Below are 23,689 nucleotides of genomic sequence, written 5' to 3'. Positions count from 1 at the left end.
TAGTGGAGCCACAGAATTTATTATGTCCCTACTGAAGGAATTTAACAACATAAGATGTTCATCAACAGACAAATTTGAAAGGGAATCAAGACTATAACTTTGACAAGCCTCCTTGAAAAGAACAGAGAAATCATCGCTAGAAGATGGAGTAAAGGTACGAATCTGCTGCGAAAGCCTCATCGTTTTTGAAACTCCATTTGGAAAAGAACAAGTAAATATAACAGGCATATGGTCAGAAAAACTCAAATCAAGGATTTCAAGGTCACGAATCGAGATAACATGCAGCAACACAAGGTCTAATGTGTGGCCCTGTTTGTGAGTTGGACTGTTTATCATTTGAATAAAATCAAAAGAGTCCATCAAGTTAGTAAAATCCTTGGCCAGGGAGTTTGACTCACAACAACTGTGATTATTAATGTCCCCCACAATCAAAAGACGATCATACTGAAGGACAATGTCTCCTAAAAAGTTTGCAAACTCATTTAAAAAAATCCTTATTTGGTTTTGGCTAGCTGATCCATATTTAGTTCAAACAAGAGAACTTCAAAACTTAAAAACAATTCAGTCTTTATAGATCGGCAACAAAAGCTGCTTTTAAAAACAGATGCAAGCCCACCGCCTCTGCCAGAAAGTCTGGGACAGTTCAAAAAAGAACAATATGAGGGCACAATTTCGGAAAAAGGGCTTGTATCCCCCATACTCAACCAAGTCTCAGTCACTAATAAAAAATCCAATTTGTTTAGTAAATGTCTTATGTACAAGTGATCGCGCGTTTACCAGAGCCATCCTGACACACACTGGATCACAGTCCGGCTGTGCTGCACGGCACAGCGAACAGAGATTGCAGAGTTTCACACCTCCGTGATGAAGACGTGGTGTCCCACAGCGAGAAGAGATTAAAAACTTATCCTGGGTCACAGGTAAGATCCATTGATAAGCCACCTCGAGCGAGCGCCGCACAACAAAGCGACCAGATCCAGGCCCGAACTGAGTGCGATCCAAGCCATGACGCGATTTCAACACTAAACTTAACTTAAGTTTAGCTGCAATGCCTCCTCGCTTTCCTCTTCTCCTGCGGCGTTTCCTTCCAGGAAAGTTCCATGGCAGCCGGCTTCCATAGGCCGAGACGGTTGTCAAAAAGGGAGGGGAGAAGTTTGATTGAAGGAATTTCAAATCAGTCCCTTATATTCAAGAGCATTTGACGTTCGTAGACAATCAAGCTTAAAACATTTTGAGTTAAAAGAGAAATAAGAAACCAAATAAACAGGCCAAGCAGCAGACAGCCAGCCATGCACACCAGCGCCATCTTGCTTTTTCGTGAACCAATGAGCTTGTGCCAAGTGGTTAAAGCTGTAAATATCATCAACTTGTGTTCAGGACCCATCAGCCTGTGCCATCTAGAGTTTCACAACAGAACTAGGCATTTATTTTATTTTAACAACTGCTTATTTTATTTTATATTTATTTTATTTTGTCATGTTTGTTTATTTTATGTTGTTTTATTTTATTGTCTCATTTTATTTTGTCCTGAGACAAAAAAGACAAGACATAAAATAAGACAATAAAATAAAAAAGACATCAAATATAATAAAAGACAAAAATAAAATGGAAAGGCGCTATATAAATAAAACTACTTCTTCTTCTAAAATAAGGCATTGAAGAAGATAAAATAAAATAAAATGAGGCAAAAAGACATTTTATTTTGTATTTTATTTTGTCTTCTTTTTGTATCGTTTTGTCTTCTTTAATGTCTTATTTTATTTTGTCTTATTTTATGTCTTGTTTGTTTATTTTGTCATTTTATTGTCTCATTTTATTTTATTTGTCTAATTTTGTTTTATTTTGTCTTGTTTGTCTCTTTTATTTTATTTAATTTTATTTTGTACTTAATATACTATACTACTATACTTAATTTATTTTATTTTGTCTTTTCTTTTTTTGTCTCATTTTATTTTAGTAATGACTGGCTAAAAAGTAAATTTTGGCAATGAATAAGTTTTAAAGCTTCTGTGAATTGTTCCAGGGAATAGCATTGACATAATTAATTACATTTATCTATTATGCAAATGTTCTTAAATGTACTTTTCTAACGTCACTGTTTAATCTCTTCTACTAGCTGTTTGTTTACTGACCGCCTCTGGTTGATCTGATCACTGGAGTTGTTTTGTGCGGAGAACGTTTCTTAATTAATAAAGTAAAGACTTTCCTGTGTCCTGTCCTCCCATTGGGCAGCAGATGCTAATTGTGTTTGAACATTTCTAATCCTTCATACGACCTCAAACAAATGGCATGTTTCTATCGCAGGCCTTGTATTTAGTCCTGCTTGTGAACTTGGCGACTGCGCCACAGAACGAACATGGAGGACAAACTGAAATAGTTAGAAATGTGGAGGTTAGTTGTTTTTGTGGCGATTACAGTCAAATCCCTTTAGGATTTCTTTTCCGACAAAAGACATTGTTATTAGCTCCCGGTTTACCTACAGGCTTGGCCCCAAAGAACATATTAGGTTTCCTTCTGCACACTATATGAAAATGGATAAGTAATGTTGTCCGTAACACACAATAAAACCCAAAGAGGTGGATTTTTATTGTTTCGGCCTGTATCTCACACTGTGCTTTAACTACATTTTATTAGGTGTGAAATTAAAATATTAATAGGCTGATGTCTGGCTTTAGGAAGAGCGGGACGTTTGTAGAGGCAGTCGAGTCGAGCGCCGCGGGAGAGAGGCGGGTTCCCGAACGTCTGCGAGCCCTTTTAACATCTCATACCTCTGTATGAAATAGACTTTCATCTAGCCTACTGTGAAAATATTAAAAGACGAAGCTTCATGTGTTGTCACATTGCCTGCGGGACACTAATTGAGGTTGGTCGCCGATGTTGTTGGGAAAGGTTGAAAAAAAGATATCTCAAAGTGACTGAGGAACTTAAAAAAAGAGAAGGATGCTTTGTGGTGCTTTCAGAACTATTAAGCGGGAAATATGTAAGGAAATGACATCATCAAAAGAGTCTTAAAACAATAAAAGGAATAGAAGCAATTAGTAAATATACATTGTATGCTAAACCAACACCGTTTAAATTAATTTTGTTCAAGTATTGTATAGACACGTGGTTCTGTGTGTGTGTGTGTGTGTGTGTGTGTGTGTATATATATATATATATATATATATATATATATAATATAGAACAACGCAAATATTAGGCTTGTTTTCAACATTGATAATAATAAGAAATGTTTCTTGAGCAGCAAATCAGCTTATTAGAATGATTTCTGAAGGATCATGTGACACTGAAGACTGGAATAATGATGCTGAAAATTCAGCTTTGCATCAATATTATGTAATATTGCAAAATATGACTTTTTTTACTGTATTTTTGTTCAAATTATGCAGCCTTGGTAAGCATAAGAGACTTCTTTCAAAAAAAATGTAAAAAATCATACCAAGTACAAATGGTAGTGTATATTTAAAAATTATATTGATTATATTTATCACAAATAAATTATTTATATATTTTCTTTATCATTTTAATTATTATTTTTTTTTTTTTGAAAACAATGTGCTTTATCTATCTATTTAAATTCAGTTTTTTAAATTATTTTATGATTTCATTTGCCTAACTGGGATGTTTAAGATTGCCTAGCAACTTGGTGCATTAATAATTTATATAATTCAACCTTTTACAAAGGATTCAAACTCTGCTCCTCCAATCAAAAAACACAAAGGCTATGTTTTCGTACAGGCATCTGAATGAATGTGTTGAAACGAGACAGGACGTGATTACGGATTGGTTTGGCTGCTAGCCTGCAGGAGCACTTGGTCTCTGGCGCTGAGTGGGTCACTCCTGATTGTAATGGAGAGGTGTGAGCCTGTGTGTTTGTTGTCAGGATGAGAGGGGAGGGGTTGATAACGCCGCAGCGCTGGAGAGGGGCACAGAGAGACACTCAGGTTTGATTAAAGGGAAGTGGCCTCAGGTACTCTGAGAGGCTGAACTACACCTGTGATCTACAGGAAAAAGAAAAAAGAGAAAAATCTCATATTTACATTATTGTCTGTCTTATTTTCTCATGTGCCACACACAATTTTGTAACAGCATTTGTTAAAGTTATTGAGTGGATTTTCCTGTACATAGCAGGGAATTCCTGCTTTTATTGTGTTCATATATATTAAACCTGTAGGCAGTGTTGGGGAAAGTTACTTTTAAAAGTAATGCATTACAATATTGCGTTACTCCCTAAAAAAGTAACTAATTGCATTACATTGTTACTTTTTATTGAAAGTAATGCATTATGTTACTTTTGCATTACTTTTTGGGGCTGGGCTGGGCTTGCTTATTGGTCTTTTATTAATAAAATCAAATTCTATTTTTGGCAAATGGAAAGGCCCTTTCACACCAAAAGTGAAATGAATAAGGCTGAAGGAAATGCAAATTCACACCTGCACATTAGAGGGCGCATCTCAAACAAACCTTTCAGCTGTGCTGCCATTCTGGATTGCAGAAGAATAGGAGGACGCAGGAGAATAAAGTTCAACACTCTTGCTTCAGCAATAAAAAAAATTAAAAAAATAAACAAATGTGATGTTTATCTAAAGTCATTATTGGTTATTCGTATGGTTGAATTCTCTCATTGAAGGTCAGCAGCAAAGACATTGGTTAGTAAAGTGAGATTTAAATACATAAAGTATGTGTTATTTAATATTTAATTATTGCAGGTTTGCATAATATTTTGAGTTTGCATTTCACTGATTTGGGTCAATGACGTGACGGGTCATTTTTTTGTCCAAAGGATTTAATAATAATAATAAAAAACAAAGATATGACATCCAAAGTATGTAAGGTAGTACAACTAGATCTCTTTTATTGAATCCAAAAGTGTCAAAAGGTTATTCGGTTTAACCATCCAAAGGCCAATACAGCCATTTCATTTGTGATTAAAATATCTTAAAATGTAATAAATGTATATATTTTTTATTCTGGCATGATTTTATAACATCATATATCAACAAACAAAATGGTATTGTAGAAGTGTAGAAATCGTTGCATTGTTATGTGAAATCATGTGATGTCATTCGGAGTAACCAGTATATAGGGACCATTTTGGATCAAGTCATGCGGTCAATATCATGTGACAGGATGTGACATAATTCAGACACCTGCAAAGAACCACATGGTTGTGAAGCAAAGTAACTATTTGAAAAATTCATGTTTTCACTTGCTCATACGCATATCCCGAAACATCAGGTCATTTGGTACAACCGCTATAAAACATGGAAAATGTTGTAATATTTTAAAAACTTGTACTAAATATAAAATGTTTGATTGTCATTTCGTTAGTTAGCTATCAAGCTAACTAGCTAACTAGCTAGATATCAGCCTGTTAGCATTGTTTGAAAATATCGCCATTCAGTATAACCAAAAGTGTCATTCGGTAAAACCGAAAATTTTGGTTAAACCAAATGACTTTTTTGGTGGCAAATTTTGTCTGTCTTGTAAAAAAATGACAAAAACAGTGTTAATTGATTATAAAAATCACATAATCTCATTGTTAACACTTAATAAAACTTCAAAATTAATTATATCTCCATTATGTTTTTTTTTTTTTTTTACACTTTTAAAAACCTTAATCGTCAATGACCCATTTGTTCATTTTAAGGAATACTGAATCTGTTTTTGTGCAAGTGAGATAAGTAAATGCCTGCTCACTTTTTGTCTAGAACTACAATAACCATCATGTTTATACAGCGCACACAACACCTCTACACTTACACCCGATTTCTCTCAACATAGAGACAGGAGAGCTGTCAGTCAATAAATGGGAAAACGAAGTAACTTAGATATTTTGTTGTAAATTTAAAAGTAATGCGTTTCTTTACTAGTTGCTTGAAAAAAGTAATCTGATTACGTAAACTTGAGTTACTTGTAATGTGTTACCCCCAACGCATATATTTATTTAATTGAATCGCAGCCTCTGTGAATTCACAATAGCAATATGCTATAGTATGTTTTTTTAAAATGGTTTTAATTTATCGTGTAGCCTTAGAAAACGGTCTAATTATGCTGTTCATAGATTCTCGTTTGTAGAATGCGCCATTTCCGGCATTTCGGCGGTTATTTGACACGGGCAAATTGCAATCGAGGATTTTTTTTAAAATGGAGTACTCAAATTTAATCGAGGAATCGTGACAGCCCTAGATTCTGCCTTAGCAAACACCACTACCCTCTTAAGATGCTTTAAAATCCTTTCATGTACATGGCTGTGTGGGAAGCCGACATTGTCTGAATGGTTGTGCGTGTTTTTGCAGAAGAATTGCGTATTTGAAAGTGAATGAGTTTGAAGGTCAGCTGTCTGCATCTCTCCAGTGTGAAGCGTTGCTGCGGCATGTTAGTTTAGGAATGACAAGCATCTGCTAAAACACTCTTGATTTTTTAAAGACAGCCTGTTGGCATACCTTTTGATTTGTCCTCAGAACTCCCTTAATTGTTCAGCTGTGAAACTTTAAGCGTGCTATTTTCCCAGAGCGCTGGAAATGTCCTTGCCGAGATTCACATTTGTTCAAGTACAAAAATGTGAGTGGGAGTGCTCAGACTCACACACACACAAGCAAAAAGCCGTAGTGTATCGCAAGTTATGCATAATATGAAACTACCTTAGCGTACCTTGACTGTTTCTCTCTCTCCATCTATTCAGAGTATCCTGGCCTTGAACCCTCGGGTCCAGACTCATGCTGCACTCCTCTCTACTGCGACGAAGAAAATGGAGAAAAAACACTGGAAAAGAAATGGAGAGAAAGGCTGTGAGGTGCGTCTCCTCCATCACCCTCAACCCTCATCTCTTCACCTGCCCTTACATAGGGCTCTCACTGACCAATCAGCTGTAGAAAAAAGGAACTTAGTGTTGTTTCCAGATTTAGATGGGCTCTTTCCTGGCACTGGACCCATCTGTTAAGCTTTCTTCGGTAGTTGCTTTTTAACCTTTCGTTTGGCCTTGTTGAGAAATCGGCAGCTGTGTTCAGCACTACAACCGCAAAAACTCAAGTTGAATTTGCCCACATACACGATCTTAAACTGACACACTTAGAAGGCCTGTAAATAGTGAAAACGCTTTAATGTGTATATATATATATATATATATATATATATGTATTGTCATTATCAATAGTGATGCCTGTAGAAAGAAAGTTTTTGCAATTTCTGAGTATTAAATTAGGCATTTACCATTATATTATCATATTAAATTTGAAAGTCATTATTTATAACATTTAATAGACCTAAGTGGCCAATTATCAGAATTTTTTGTTTATCATTTATTAACACCAACCTTTTAGCTTTTAATTTAAATCAATTTAAATAATAAAATTCACATTCAAATGTCACACAAATCCATTATGATAAATGTCAAATTTAGATTTGTTATTTAATGTGAAATAACTCCAGACAAGCAGACTGAGAAATAGTTTCTCTCCTGCTATTTGCTAGTTTTTCCCATTTCAAAGTTTGATACATCTTAATTTCTATGCTAAATAAATAATAAAACTGATAGTTAAAAAAAGCCTGTTTCCACCTTAAAGTAAAAAAAAATAAATAAATAAAAATAGAAAAGCGATAGTTCACCGAAAAATTAAAATTCTGTCATCATTTACTCACCCTCAAGTTGTACCCATATTCTTCAAAATAACTTATTTTGCGTTCAGCAGAAGAAAGAAATTCATACAGATTTGGAACAACTTGAGGGAGAGTAAATGATGACAGGATTTTCATTTTTGGCTGAACTATCCCCTTTAATCAAAATAAAATCACAGTTATGATAAATAAAGTCACAATGAATTTTTTTACTCTCTTTCCATAGATTTAACTGTTTGTGTGACAGATATAAATACTAGCTCGTTGCTTGTTGCGATCGCAGCTGGTAAGAACTATCTAGATTAACATATAAATATATAAAAGTCCAAAGCATGCTCTACTGTTACCACAACAGCCACGCCAGAATGCACATTATGAAAACTGAACACCTTCATTTAAGTTTTGCATAGAATATGCTGTATGTATCTTATGTATATGTATCTTGTTCACCTTAATTCTGTATGTGTGTGTGTATCAAAAAATACAAACACTAAAATTAACATAGCAGATAAATACCGGCTCACACGCACACAAGCTCTATTGACTTCCTGGGAGTGTGCAGGTATTTCATCATTAGACAAGAGCGTGTTGGTGAGCTAACACACTCGCTAACACACATGCTCAGACAGTCGCTCAAACGTAATTATCTTACGATTCCAGGCACATGCCATCAAAGTCTCACGAATATCTCCCTAGACCAGCGTGCGACGGGAAGGGTTTGTGTTTTTTGGCAGGTGGCCGCTATGCCTCGTCTGTCCTTTTAAAGGCAACTGAGCCTCCTGCTTGTTTGATGTGGAGACACAACAAGATAGAGGTGTTTTGTAGGGGAGATTATCTACTCCCTGCTGACAGCACTGTTGCTAAGTACAGCTGCCTAATTCATCATTCTAATCAATGGGGATGGATCGCAGGCCTGATTTAATTCATAAAGGCTGTGTGCTATAGATCGAACATATGGCATGTGATTTTAGTCTATCAGGAGTATACATGTGTATCTTTTGCGTGCTACGCTTGTGCAAATATACGCGGTACCTTTTTCAAGACACATCCCTGAAAATAGACATATACGCCAAGGGATGAAATGGAAGTTTGTGTTGTCCTTTATGTACTGTTAATCAGAATTCACTGCAAAATCAACCTTAATGCTTTCCGTCTGCTTATTTTCTCATGCAATGCATTTCTCACTGTCAATTCACCAATAAATGTCAGAGCTGCAGAGAACGCTGAGTCTGTGAAGCTGCTCGTGATTTTCCTTATGGATCGCCTGCCCCAGATTTATCCTCTTCGTAAAGAAAAAGCAATGAACGTTTTAGTGATCCTTAAAATAACTTTTGTAGGCCCCCGAAAGCGGCATCATAATTGTCCGGATGCCAGAGGGGCTGTAAACTTAGTTTTTACAGGGAATCCTTGAGTGCTGGGTGTCTATAGTTTCCAAATGAGTTCTTGGGAAAATATGGTGGCATGTAGTCAGCCGTTATCTCAGTCTGTCAGGACTCAGGTGCCCGCACATTTCCTTCCCCTCCCCCTCAGGGCACCCGTAGCACACTGTCCGTGAGGAGATTTTGCTACACTTCCCTGCAGGCAACGTCTCGTACGGGAACGCGGACGGTTCAAGTCTACGCTATTAGCTGACCGGAGCCTTACCAATATTTGTCTTTCTGCTTCAACAGCACAGGTTGAGGCTAGAGATAATCTACCGAACAAAAAACAAGTCTGGGTTTTGCAGCAGCTGCGGAGATAGAAGTGGAAACACACTTGAAGTGCCCTTGTTTTTTTTTTTTTTTTTTTTTTTTGCAGATAACGCTGCTGTTTACTGATGGTTTTCTTTTAATAATCTGTCTGTACGGTCTAATCCAATTTAATGAGTCTCCAGATTGCATTATGATCCCCAGGTCCTGTGAAGGGCAGGTATATCTGCCAGAAGCAAAAGCTAATGTTTTTTCCCCATCGGTTTTAGGCAAGACAAGGAGGGAGGGAGGGTGTAAAGTAGAAAGAAACAGGCTTTTCAGATTTGAGTTGCCTCAGTAGGTGTGTTTACATGATATGTATTGTAAATGTACTAGCATTTTTCCATTTAGATGTTATGACTGTGACCTGAAGGTCACAGGTTCAAATCTCAGTACCGGCAGGAAATGTAGGTGGGGGGAGTGAACGAACAGCACTCTCTTCCACTCTCAGTATCCACAACTAAGGTGCCCTTAAGCAAGGCACCTAACCCCCTAATCACTCCCCGGGCGCCCCAGCAAATACGGCTGCCCACTGCTCCCGGTGTGTGTGTGTTCACTGTGTGTGTCCACTTGGATGGGTAAAATGCAGAGTGCAAATTCTGAGTATAGGACACCATACTTTGGCTACACGTCACGTCACTTCACATTTCACTACTCGAAATGCTGGCAAATCAGCTTAGGGGCGAATTCACTGCACAGTTGCGTTACTTTTGCCCACAGCATTTCAATGCATGAGGTTTAGGGTGCAAAAAGTTTCAGTACTCAAAACTTCCTTGTTAGTCCAAAAACAGCTTTTACTGAAACCAAGCTCCCAAAATAACTCTTTTCGGATTTTGCCTCACTATGATGTCATAGAGCAACAAAAGACCGTCTCTGGATTCAGTGCCTACTTCTACTAGGACTGGGACAATACATCAATTCTCGATTCGCGATACAATGATTCTGGATCGATTCTGAGCTTAGTTTTAACAGCTCATTTGCTCTCCAACACTCTTCTTCGTGAGCATTTGAGTGTGAGGTTAAAAACTAGCATAGAGCATCATCTGCTGTTGGTGCTCTAGGCTAGTTTTTAACCGCACACTCAAATGCTCACGAAGAAGAGTGCTGGAGAGCAATCGTGCATTCGGCTGAGTCATGTAAGTGGTTAAATATACTTGCACCTCGGCTCAGAATGCTTTTATGACGCAAGATTAAGGTAAACAAAGCCCACTGCGAAAACCCTTGACATATGCTTCAACTTTTTCGAACTTTATGAATGATTATTTTAGGTTTAAGTGGTGTGTGTAAAGGAACTGGAAGCAAGCAGAGTAACTTACGGGTGTTTCTAAAGCATGTAGTGCCATCTACTGTTGAAAACTAAGCTCAGAATTGATTCGAGAGAGAATCGCGATACATCAGAAAATATCAGAATCGCTCCAGACTTTTTGTATCGTGAATCGAGAATCGATGTATTGTCCCAGCTCTAACTTCTACATCATTGCCTCTTTAGCCCCATCCACCGATACAAGAGAGACGAAAACACAGGATTACTCGAACAAAAAACATGATAGAGATGCCTTTGAAGATTACAAGATGTTCTGCAGTGACAAGTTGTGGAAAACATTGCCTTCCTTGTGATTCTAAGCGTGGATGAACTGTTCGTTTGTTTGCTTCATTTTACTGCAGATTCATTTTTTTAAACAAGACACAGTTCGACGCATGCTTTTCAGAGAGACTGAAAATAAAAGATGATGCAGTACCAACTATATTGGATCTGACAGTAATTTCGCAACACACAAGTGTGAGTAACAGTGTTTTTACCTTGTGTCACTATTGCTTTATCTATATGCAAAACTGTTGCCCAATCATAGCAGTAACCGTTTACTTCCAAGTCTTGAATGCGGCACATTTATCAAAACGGAGTGTTTCAAAGACAGGGTCAAAAACAGGATAGAAAATAGCCTATGACTTACTACTTGTTGAACATTATTAGTGGACCTCCTCAAAGAACGCTATAAGATTTTAAAAAAAATGCAGTTCATGACCCCTTTAATGGCATTTCAATTGGTGTGTGTGTGTGTGTGTGTGTGTGTGTATATATATATATTTTAACATGAATTTTCATTAACATTTTTGCGCTGAGGTCACACAAATCATTGAATCAGAGTTTTGATTTTGGGGAATTGATTTAATTTTTTATGTATGTACTGTTTTGGTTGTTATTGGTTATTTATTGGCTGATATTGAATATTTGAGTATTTCATAAAAAAACTTGTTTTTGTGTATATTTTAGATTTTTTTAATGTAGATCCCATGATGTTAGTGTTTTAATTATTAATTTAGACACAATTGTACAGATTTTTAGTTAATGTGTTATGTTGGCCATAACATGGAAATAATTATTGTTTAATCAGTTTAGTCCAGAATTTAAATGGTGGTGCATCCTCAATTGTGAGTATCCAGTATATAGATCACCCAGCTATCCCCTGAAGCTTTCCACAGAACATCTACACAGGGTACAGGTTGAATAGGAAGGCCTTGTAACCACACTGAGATGCTGTGTGACATTATATATGTGTATTATGACCTTCTTCCTCATAGTCAGCTCTGTTCTCTGTCATTGGCTGGGGCTTTATAGTTGGGACTGCTTCTAGTTTATTAGGCATCAGAGCTAATTGCTTTAATGAGACATGATGAAAGGAAAAGGAGGCAAAGAAAAAAAACTTAATTTGAATCCTTTCTGGAATTCGTTAAGTAATTCAAATTGGCTTTCATAATTCCTGTTCCGCGCCAGGTCACCGCTGAGGTCCAAAGATGGAATGTAAACTGAATATCTTAAATAGATTTTCCTTTATAGCACAATCATCTTGCGTCTTCCTTAAATCTAGTCTCGACCTCACACTCATTAGATGAATAAATTACGGACAAATTACCACAATTTGGGTGCTAACCATTTTTTCTAAGCGATATTAGGGTTCTTTGAAGCTTTTAAAGTAAGTAATTATGTTTTTACTTAAAAAATCATCCAATGAATTATACTTAGGAATTCTGTTGGAGTCTAAGATCACACTATCTGTCTCTCTCTCTCTCTCTCTCTCTCTCTCTATCGTCTGTCTGTAAACAATATGTATTAAAGCGCTATACAATGTAGGCTATTATTAATAATAATGTTTAAACAGTATTAAAAGTGCTTTTCAAATGAAATGCTATGTTGTTATATCTATCTGTCTGTCTGTCTGTCTGTCTGTTGTTACATCTGTCTGTCTGTCTATCTATCGCTGTATGTCTATCTATAGTTCTGATAGATAGGCATAGATAAAATGATAGACAGGATGATAGATAGACAGACAGATGTAACCACAGACAGATATACGGATTAGCTTTTGCTCCCGGCCCGCTTTCCAGAAGAGGGCGGAGCTTTAACAGCTTGCACTTTGGTTGCTTAACAACAACAAAGCTGGAGAATCTCACGCAGCCAAAATGACGATTGTTGTTGACGGTGTTCAGCCTTACATTGTTCAAACCGGAGTCGGACACTGATGGAGAGACTCAGGAAGAAGTTACAACTTTTAGAATGCAACTGGATGTTTCTGAATGGTTAGTGAATAAATTTATGTAATTGCTGTGAAGTTGATTCAACTCATCGGCTAGCATGTGCCATCATGTTAATCTTTTGTGCAAATTCAGCATTGAATTGACCCTCGTTTGTAAAGCAGTCCGGCGTAAAATGATGGCATGGCATCAACACTCTACTACAACAACTCTTCCTCTTCTCTTCTGATGTCACTAACCTGGGAAGAAGCTCTTTATAGTCTCTACCAGCCATTTGTTGTAGTCCTTAAACAGAAAAGCCAACAGGTCTTGCAATGCATTGGGCTGGTCAAAGTATTACTTTAACACAGGCTTGAGTCTTAAGCAGTGAATTAAAGTGTGTGCATGTGCTCATCTCTAATTACCTTGCACAATTACACGCCACAGATCAACACGGCTATCGATTGCTGCTGTCTGAGCTGATATCGGCCCTACTTCACTGCGCTAGATTGTAAGTTTCGGGTGAGGAAAGGGTGAAGTAATCAATGAGTTTTATCTGCTGGAACATGCATACATCACCGCCTCCAATCCCACCCATCCCATAATGCCACACTTTCCTCCTTTTCCTCACAGGATTTAGCCTCCACTACATGGATTAGAGCACCGCATCCGCCGCCTAATCCATTCAGGCGAAGGGGAGGAGATTACAATGTTGGGGTTTGATGTTAATAGAAACCCTTAATAAGTCCTTTTTTGTGCTTTACATGCTTCTTAATGTATAAAGGAAAACACAAAAGGCTTGTTATGCCCGCTCAGCTGGCTGGGTGTGTGGTACCAGCAGCACTGGAATCATCTGAATGGTTTTCAGCTCAGAACGGGCTGCTTTCTGTCATGCTTTTTCATTAATGAGATTTTCATATACAGCTGGTCGTCTTGTCAGTGTCTTTAGGGTCTTTTCTGTCTGAGGGGAGGGAAGACAGTCATTATTGAAACGCTTTTGCTGAGAACTTTTATTGATAGAGATCCCTAAAAAAAATTACAGACTTGATGAGGAGCATGTCATACCACTATACGTAATGAGTCTTATTAATCACACTTATACTAAAGGATTGTTTCTAAATCTCTCGAGGACTGTTAATCTGGTCGTCACATAATGTGAAGGTTTCTGTGCTCTATTCATACGTTAGACAGGCATAAATACAGTTCATAAGTTTACTTACCTTCTTGGGTAGCTTCTGAAAGGCAGTGGTAAATGAAAAAAATATCATCTTTGGAACACAAATTAAGATATTTTTGATGAAATCCAAGAGCTCTCTGACTCCTCCTTAGACAGCAATTTAACCACCACTTTCAAGGTCCAGTAAGGTACTAAAGACATTGTTAAAATAGTCCACATAACTGCAGTGGTTCAACGAGAGCGACAAGAGTACTTTTTGTGCGCAAAAACAAAACAAAAATATTGACTTAATTCAACAATATCTTCTCTTCTGTGTCATTCTCCTACTCTGTTTACATTCAGCGCTTCCAGGTTCTACATCCAAACGTCGGCTCAGTATTAGTCTCACGTAGCCAGACCTTCAGACTGACGGCAGAAGGTCTGGACTCTATCGCAGTTTTCATTGGCCAAGGCCCGCTCAAGAGGACGTTTGACTGACATGCAACGCAAAAAAAAAAAAAAAAAAAAAAGACGCAACCAATCACAGTTTGTTTGTTTTCTGTGTTCTTCTTCTACGAGAGGGTTTGGCGTCATGGCATTTGTTTCCAGGTGGACCGTTAAACGCAACACACACGTACATCCTGTAGAATTCAACCAACCAGATGATGACTACGAAACTCCTGAAGCATTTCCAGATAATTGTGCCATATGCATCAGATGTTCAGCCATGATGTCTGAGGCTTAGACTAGCTCAGTATTGGCCATCACAGTTCACATGAGCAGCACGACGCGTGCGTGTGACGCTGACTCAGGAGCCGGTCAATAATGAGTCGGCGTTCTGACAGAACCTGGAAGCGCTGGACGTAAACAGCGTAGGAAAATGACACAGAAGAGAAGCTATTGTAGAATAAAGTCATTGTTTTTGTTTTGTTTTTGCGCACAAAAGTATTCTCGTCACTTCATAAAATTAAGGTTGAACCACTGTAGTCACATGAACTGTTTTAAATATGTTTTTAGTACCTTTCTGGACCTTGCAAGTGGTGGTTAAATTGCTATCTATGGAGGAGTCAGAGAGCTCTGGGATTTCATCAAAAATATCTTAATTTGTGTTCTGAAGATGAACGAAGGTCTTACGGGTTTGGAACGACATGAGGGTGAATAATTAATGACAGAATTTTTTGGGTGAACTATCCCTTTAATGCTTCCTGTTGCCGTCTTGAGCATCAGTGAATGTTTTCACCTTTTTTAATAGTTGTGTATGGATCCCTTAAGGGAACACTCCACTTTTTTTTGAAAATATGCTCATTTTCCAGCTCCCCTAGAGTTAAACAGTTGAGTTTTACCGTTTTCGAATCCATTCAGCCGATCTCCGGGTCTGGCGGTACCACTTTTAGCATAGCTTAGCATAGTTCATTGAATCTGATTAGACCGTTAGCATCTCGCTCAAAAATGACTAAAGAGTTTCGATATTTTTCCTATTTAAAACTTGACTCTTCTGTAGTTATATTGTGTACTAAGACTGACGGAAAAATGAAAAGTTGCGATTTTCTGTGCATGCAGGGGGTCACAGGCGCTGCGTAATATCATTGCGCCTGCTGCACTAATGGTACGACAGCAAAGTTCCTTGATTATTACGCCGGAATGAGAGTATAGTTCCTAGCCATATCGGCCTAGACAATCGCAACTTTTGAGCGAGATGCTAACGGTCTAATCAGATTCAATGAACTATGCTAAGCTATGATAAAAGTGGTACCGCCAGACCCGGAAATCGGCTGAATGGATTCAAAAAACTCAACTGTTTAACTCTAGGGGAGTTGGAAAATGAGCCTATTTTCAAAAAAAAGTGGAGTGTTCCTTTAATTGTCCTCAGCAGTGTTGGGGAAAGTTACTTTTAAAAGTAATGCATTACAATATTGCGTTGCTCCCTAAAAAAGTAACTAATTGCATTACTTAGTTGCTTTTTATGAAAAGTAATGCGTTACATTACTTTTGTGTTACTTTTTCTGACCTATGCTGGGCTTGCTTGTTTGTTTGTTTTAATAGCAACAAAAAAAGTTCTACTCGTGCAGGTGAGATGAGTAAGTGCATGTTCACATTTAGTCTAGAACTACAATAACCATCATGTTTACACAGCGCACACAACACCTTTTTTTGTGGAAACTACTTCATTTTTTCAGGATTCTTTCATAAATAGAAAGTTCCAAAGAACAGCATTTATTTAAAATAGAAATCTTCTGTAACCTTATAACTTTGCTGTCACTTTTGATCAATTGTGTGTCCTTTTAAATATATATATATATATATATATACATATATATATACACGTTTATTTATATTATTTTGAATTATTTATTTATATTTATAATTAATACTCTTTTATTCTCTATAGTCAAATTGGGATGTTTTCTTTTTTTTTCTCTTTTTTTTTTTTTTTTGGATAATTATAGGTTATTTTCATCATGGTATGGCACTAATGGGCTTCTGATCCCAGCAATTTTATTCTGGCTACTCGCCTTCACTTTCAGGCAGAATGTACTCCACCCCTTTAAATTGATTGTCATATATGAATATTTGCTATTCTTTGTCCCTCGTCATTGTCAAGGGAGCTGAAGTTTGATTTTTGCAGTGTAAACCGTATATGTGTGTGCGAGTGCTGTTATTGAGTTATTCAAATCACAGACTTTGGCTTGCAGAGAGAGCGCTCCGAGAATGCAATGCCCACGCATATTATTTCCCAAATATCTCTGCTTCCCGATGCAATATTTCCTTGTCACCCACAAGCTCAGACAGTGCAATAATTATCAATTTCCATATCATTGTGTTTTTATTGTTTGAGCAACATAAAATAAAACATTTGTTAATGCCACTCAGTTAGACGAGAGCAGCGTGGAAAGATGAGGGAGGGAAATGTAATTAAAAAAAATCTCTGACTTGCACTTTGTCTGTAATCATGTAAATTGAATGTCAGTCAGAATGGCGAGCACGTTCTGTTATTAGATTCTAAACTCTTTGTGCCCGCTGCGTGACTTGCCAAACACTGAGTTTGCCACCGTCGCTACTGTATGAGACCCAAGCGGGCAGTGCTGACAAACTCAGTGTTGTTATAGCAGAAATATTAACACTGTTTACGTTTGTGAAGTGATTTATTAGTTGAAAACTGCTTTGAAGCTTAGTTTGTACCTGTGCAATCTTTATTTGGAGTGATATATTAAACATAATATCATTTATTATAATCATTTTACAAAGTAATTTATGCTGCTTATTACATTTAGCAAAATGCATCTTATTTTTTTAACCAGCTGAGCTGCCTGTCATGCAACTGGAAAATGTACTTAAGTTATAAGTTTAGTTATAATTAGTTATACAGCAAGTCTTGTTTGTCTTAATTACTCCGCAGCACTGCTCACTGCACTTTTTTTAAAAACTTTTCTAACAGATCTAAAGCCCAATTTATCTAGTTTAGTGTTTAACAAACATCCCCTGAATTGTTCACTGAATATTACTAATTTGTTGCTGTTAGTCCTGTTGTGTGCTGAGGTTTAAATGCGGGAGAAACCCTGGATTCGTTCCGCTGAGTGGAAAAGCTTCTTCAAGGGTTGTGATTGATGTGAGCTGTCAAGTTCTGAGTGCGGACCAGCCGTCACCTGAGAGCTGGATAAATGCAAAATTATTCACGGTCAAGTTTGCATGTGAAATTGCATTACATGTTGCTGCAAGTTTTCACCAACCATCATACATGTCTTGAGCTTGAAGTCAGTTTCCAACTCTACTATCAGATAATATCTATCTATCTATCTATCTATCTATCTATCTATCTATCTGTCTGTCTGTTTGTCTGTTGTTCTATCTATCGTTCTATCTATCTATCGTTCTATCATTCTATCATCTGTCTGTTCTATATATCGTTCTATCATTCTTTCTATCTGTCATTCTTTCTGTCAGTCTATCCCTCTATCATTCCTTCTGTTTGTCTATCTATCTATCGTTCTATCTATCGTTCTATCTATTGTTCTATCGTTCTATCTATCTATCGTTCTATCTATCTATCTATCGTTCTATCTATCGTTCTATCTATCTATCATCTACCTATTGTTCTATCGTTCTATCTATCGTTCTATCTATCATTCTATCGTTCTATCTATCATTCTATCGTTCTATCTATCGTTCTATCTATCGTTCTATCATCTATCTATTGTTCTATCTATCTATTGTTCTATCGTTCTATCTATCGTTCTATCTATCGTTCTATTGTTCTATCTATCTATTGTTCTATCTATCGTTCTATCGTTCTATCTATCGTTCTATCTATCATTATATCGTTCTATCGTTCTATCTATCGTTCTATCGTTCTATCTATCGTTCTATCTATCTATCTATCTATCTATCGTTCTATCTATCGTTCTATCTATCTATCATCTACCTATTGTTCTATCGTTCTATCTATCGTTCTATCTATCATTCTATCGTCTATCTATCGTTCTATCTATCGTTCTATCTATCGTTCTATCATCTATCTATTGTTCTATCTATCATATTGTTCTATCTATCTATTGTTCTATCTATCATTCTATCTATCGTTCTATCTATCGTTCTATCGTTATCTATCTATCTATCGTTCTATCTATCGTTCTATCGTTCTATCTAGCGTTCTATTGTTCTATTGTTCTATCTATCTATCGTTCTATCTATCGTTCTATCTATCATTCTATCTATCGTTCTATCGTTCTATCTATCATTCTATCTATCGTTCTATCGTTTATCTATCTATCTATCGTTCTATCTATCGTTCTATCGTTCTATCTATCGTTCTATTGTTCTATTGTTCTATTGTTCTATCTATCGTTCTATCTATCGTTCTATCGTGCTATCGTTCTATCTATCGTTCTATCTATCGTTCTATTGTTCTATTGTTCTATCTATCTATTGTTCTATCGTTCTATCGTTCTATCATTCTATCTATTGTTCTATCTGTCGTTCTATCTATCTATCTATCTATCTATCTAGCTATCGTTCTATCGTTCTTTCTATCGTTCTATCTATCGTTCTATCTACTGTTCTATCATTCTATCTATTGTTCTATCGTTCTGCCGTTCTATCTATTTATCTAACTATCTGTCTGTCTATCGTTCTATCGTTCTATTGTTCTATTGTTCTATCTATCTATTGTTCTATCGTTCTATCGTTCTATCTATCATTCTATCTATTGTTCTATCTGTTGTTCTATCTATCTATCTATCTATCTATCTAGCTATCTATCTAGCTATCTATCTATCTAGCTATCGTTCTTTCTATCGTTCTATCGTTCTATCTATCGTTCTATCTACTGTTCTATCATTCTATCTATTGTTCTATCGTTCTGCCGTTCTATCTATCTAACTATCTGTCTGTCTGTCTGTCTATTGTTCTATCTATCGTTCTTTCTGTCAGTCTATCCCTCTATCATTATTTCTGTCTGTCTATCTATCTGTCTGTCTGTCTGTTTGTCATTCTATATATCTATCGTTCTTTCTGTCAGTCTACCCCTCTATCATTCTATCTATCTATCTATCCATCTACCTATCTATCTATCGTTCTATCTATCTATCTATCTATCTATCTGTCGTTCTAGCTATCTATCTGTCTGTCTATATCGTTCTATCTATTGTTCTATCTATCATTCTTTCTGTCAGTCTATCCCTCTATCATTATTTCTATCTATCTATCTATCTATCTATCTATCTATCTATCTATCTATCTATCTATCTATCTATCTGTCTGTCTATATCATTCTATTGTTCTATATATCGTTCTTTCTGTCGGTCTATCCCTCTATCTATCTATCTATCTATCTATCTATCTATCTCTGTCTATATCGTTCTATTCTATATATCGTTCTTTCTGTCAGTCTATCCCTCTATCATTATTTCTATCTATCTATCTATCTATCTATCTATATCGTTCTATCTATTGTTCTATATATCGTTCTTTCTGTCAGTCTATCCCTCTATCATTCTTTCTGTTTGACTATCTATCTGTCTATCTTATTAAATGTGTATTTCAAATAAAATGCCTTATTAGTATTAATAATAATAATGTGTAAACAATTTGTATGAAAGGTACTATTCAAATAAAATGATTTAAATATTGTTGTCATTATTAAACGTATTAATAATACAGATATTTATAATATAATAATAATAATAATAATAATAATAATGCATTATTTGAATAAAACCTTTCATGCATAAAATACAACATAACATGCTTCAAAGGTCAGAAAACAGAAAGAAACAACAAATCAAAGCAAAAATAAAAGCCATAATTTAAAAAAAAAAAAACTTGTTCTCAAGCATGATGGCGGATTCCGGGCAGTTGCTGAGGGCAGAGGTCATTATTTGTATTCATGTTTGCATGCTTGTTTGTATGTACATGTGAGTCAGTTTATTATGTGGTCTAAATCTGGAGTACTGTGGAGCGGAAATTGTGTCTCCTTGTAATTACCTGCTTGTCCGTACCAGCAGGTTTCATTCAAACTCCGCACCTACCTTCAGGGGTCAGGGGCTAGAGAGGGGTCGATTGCCATGACAACTGCAGTCCGAGCCCCAGAACGCTTCGACATTTTGTACCAGCCCAGGAGTTGGCCGTGTCACATCTGATGAATCACGCGGCACAGCCCTGGCAGTGCGCTACAATCTGCATGAGAGCGTGGAGGAATCTCGCTGATGATGTTTGAGTGGATTATGTTCAAAGCCTGTGTAACAGCCCCAATCAATGAGATGCACCGCGCACACACGAACATCCAAACAAATAACAGCACCTCCTCTGTCATCTCATTTCTCTCTCCCTCTCTCTCTTGCAGAGCTGCGTGAAGCTAGAGAACAATTTTGATGACATCAAACACACGACTCTGAGTGAGCGTGGAGCACTTCGGGAAGCGGTGAGGTAAGACCAGGTCACCATGGCAACAGTCACAGATGTGGCGAGGACCAAAGTACTGGTGGTGGTGGTGGTTGTGGGGGATTGGGGGGAAGTCATTCTTCATTATTTGGGGAACAAATGAGTTTATTGCCACCATTCAGTCAGCCTCTCGAAGGTATTAATTTGTGCGAGGAGAAGACGTCCCTTAGGGCTCCAGATCAGCTATATGGCGACGGAACAAACTGCGCTCGGCTAACCTGTCAATGTTTAATTTGACTCTCTGGAGCACGATATCGGCCGTGGCGTTCATGCTTGTCTCTTTCTTTTTAGTGCAAAGGCAGCACCACTAGTGTAATTGCTCATACTTCTGTACAAACTCCTATTCAACTTTGACACATACTGTAACTCACGCCGTTTGTGCAGTCATTTGTGGCACTTGATTAAAGACTTCAGATCATGTGCTGCTAGTGTTTTGTTTTTGATGACAAATTTATTCATTTCTGCCACTTCAACAAAGACTTAAAGGGATAGTTCACCCAAAAATGAAAATTATCCCATAATTTACTCACCCTCAAGCCATCCTAGGTGTATATGACTTTCAGTCAAACACAATCTGAGTTATATTAAAAAATATCCTGGCTCTTCCAAGCTTTATAATGGGAGTGAATGTACCATTTTTTTTTTAAAGCCTAAAAAAGCACATCCATCCATCATAAAAATAATCCATACGGCTCCAGGGGGTTAATAAAGACGTTTTGAAGTGAAGCTATGCGTATTTATTAGAAAAATATCCATATTTATAACTTTATAAACTATAATAACTGGCTTCCGGCTTCCTCTGACCCAAAGCAAGACGTATTGACGAACGCACAAGCGCAGAGAATAGAGCGAAACAAAACACCAGTCATGAATTAGAAGTCTAAAATGAGAATTTTTAAAGAGAAATGTCGGAGGAGCTTGAGTTTGCTGCCCAGCCCTATTTGTTTGAACCACGAGAGGCACCTACTCTCACCTAAGCAAACCCTACGTCCTACACCGGAACTCAACTCTCTCGTGAACGCGCGGACGGATGTTACTGGAAGCTAGAGATTACAGTTTATAAATGTATAATTATGGATATTTTTCTGACAAATGCATCGTTTCACTTCAGAACGCCTTTATTAACCCCCTGGAGCTGTATGGATTACTTTTATGATGGATGGATGCACTTTTTTTGGGCTTCAAAATCTAGGGTACCATTCACTTCCATTATAAAGCTTGGAAGAGCCAGGATATTGTGTTTGGCTGAAAGAAGAAAGTCATATACACCTAGGATGGCTTGAGGGTGAGTAAATGATGGGATAATTTTCATTTTTGGGTGAACTATCCCTTTAAGGTAGCGCGGTGGTGTTTAGATAACCTGTTTAGTTTTCTGATAATGGGGTTTAATCCTTTGTGGCTCTTAAATGAAGACTGTAGGTCATATACTGATGTTTAGTTGACCTCTTGGTTTGTGATGTCTAGTTCTGTCATTTGTAGTGCTTAAAGACTTAAAGGTTAGTTCACCCAAAAATGAAAATAATGTCATTTATTACTCACCCTTATGCCGTTCCACACCCGTAAGACCTTCGTTAATCTTCGAAACGCAAATTAAGATATTTTTGTTGAAATCCGATGGCTCAGTGAGGCCTGCATAGCCAGCAATGACATTTTCTCTCTCAAGATCCATTAATGTACTAAAAACATATTTAAATCAGTTCATGTGAGTACAGTGGTTCTATATTAATATTATAAAGCAACGAGAATATTTTTGGTGCGCCAAAACAACAAAATAACGACTTATATAGTAATGGCCGATTTCAAAACACTGCTTCATGAAGCTTCGGAGCGTTATGAATCTTTTGTGTTGAATCAGCGGTTCGGAGCACCAAAGTCACTTGATTTCAGCAGTTTGGCGGTTTGACACGCGAATCATGATTTGACGCAAAAGATTCATTATGCTCTGAAGCTTAATGAAGCAGTGTTTTGAAATCGGCCATCACTATATAAGTCGTTATTTTGTTTTTTTGGCGCACCAAAAATATTCTCGTTGCTTTATAATATTAATACTGAACCACTGTACTCACATGAACTGATTTAAATATGTTTTTAGTACATTAATGGATCTTGAGAGAGGAAATGTCATTGCTGGCTATGCAGGCCTCACTGAGCCATCGGATTTCAACAAAAATATCTTAATTTGTGTTTCGAAGATGAATGAAGGTCTTACAGGTGTGGAACGACATGATGGTGAGTAATAAATGACATTATTTTCATTTTTGGGTGAACTAACCCTTTAAAGGCGTCCTTTAGGTGACCTGTTTAGTTACTAAAGACTAGTTCAGTCATTTATGGCACTCAAACAGTTGCCTCTTTTCGAAAGTCTCCGTTTTTGAGGGTCGAAAATGCCAGAGTAGTGTAAATGACAGGCGTAACCGTAGCAAAAGTTATGCATTTTTAAAACGAAAACGCACTAGTGTAAATGGGGCCTTTGCTGGTCCTTAAAGACTTTAGGTTATACAGTGACATGTAGTTAACCTGTTTAGTTTGTGGTGACTAGTTCAGTCATATAAACTGAAACTTTAGATAAAACTGTGGCATTTAGTTGACCTGTTTATTTTATGATGACTAGTTCAATCATTTGTGGTACTTAAACAAGGATTTTAGGTTATATGGTGACATTTAGTTGACCTATTTAGTTTGTGATGATTAGTTCAGTCATTTATGGAGTTTAAACATGGATTATTTAGGTTATATGGTGACA

General features: G+C 36.9%; 2 protein-coding genes across 8 annotated transcripts in view; both read left to right on the top strand.

The window, feature by feature from the left end:
- Positions 1 to 16,992, top strand: part of LOC127505766 (60 kDa lysophospholipase-like) — a 293,042-nt gene extending 276,050 nt beyond the window's left edge. The window contains exon 17 of the mRNA XM_051881571.1: positions 16,983 to 16,992. The gene's annotated coding sequence lies outside the window, so the exon portion shown is untranslated. The remainder of the gene's footprint in view (positions 1 to 16,982) is intronic.
- dpyda.1 (dihydropyrimidine dehydrogenase a, tandem duplicate 1) overlaps positions 1 to 23,689 on the top strand; it is a 242,322-nt gene that overhangs the window by 46,625 nt on the left and 172,008 nt on the right. For all 7 annotated transcript variants that reach the window (XR_007927805.1, XR_007927806.1, XM_051881563.1 and 4 more), the window contains 2 exons: positions 6,686 to 6,796; positions 20,849 to 20,931. Coding sequence is in view for 5 of the 7 variants with exons in the window: in XM_051881563.1 (XP_051737523.1) it covers positions 6,686 to 6,796; positions 20,849 to 20,931 (194 nt within the window). In the remaining 2 variants the exon portion in view is untranslated. The remainder of the gene's footprint in view (positions 1 to 6,685; positions 6,797 to 20,848; positions 20,932 to 23,689) is intronic.

Source organism: Ctenopharyngodon idella, chromosome 23 (assembly GCF_019924925.1).
Source record: "Ctenopharyngodon idella isolate HZGC_01 chromosome 23, HZGC01, whole genome shotgun sequence".
NCBI lineage: Eukaryota > Metazoa > Chordata > Actinopteri > Cypriniformes > Xenocyprididae > Ctenopharyngodon > Ctenopharyngodon idella.
The sequence above is the reverse complement of the archived record's forward strand: the minus strand, read 5'-3'. Positions and strand labels throughout refer to the sequence as shown.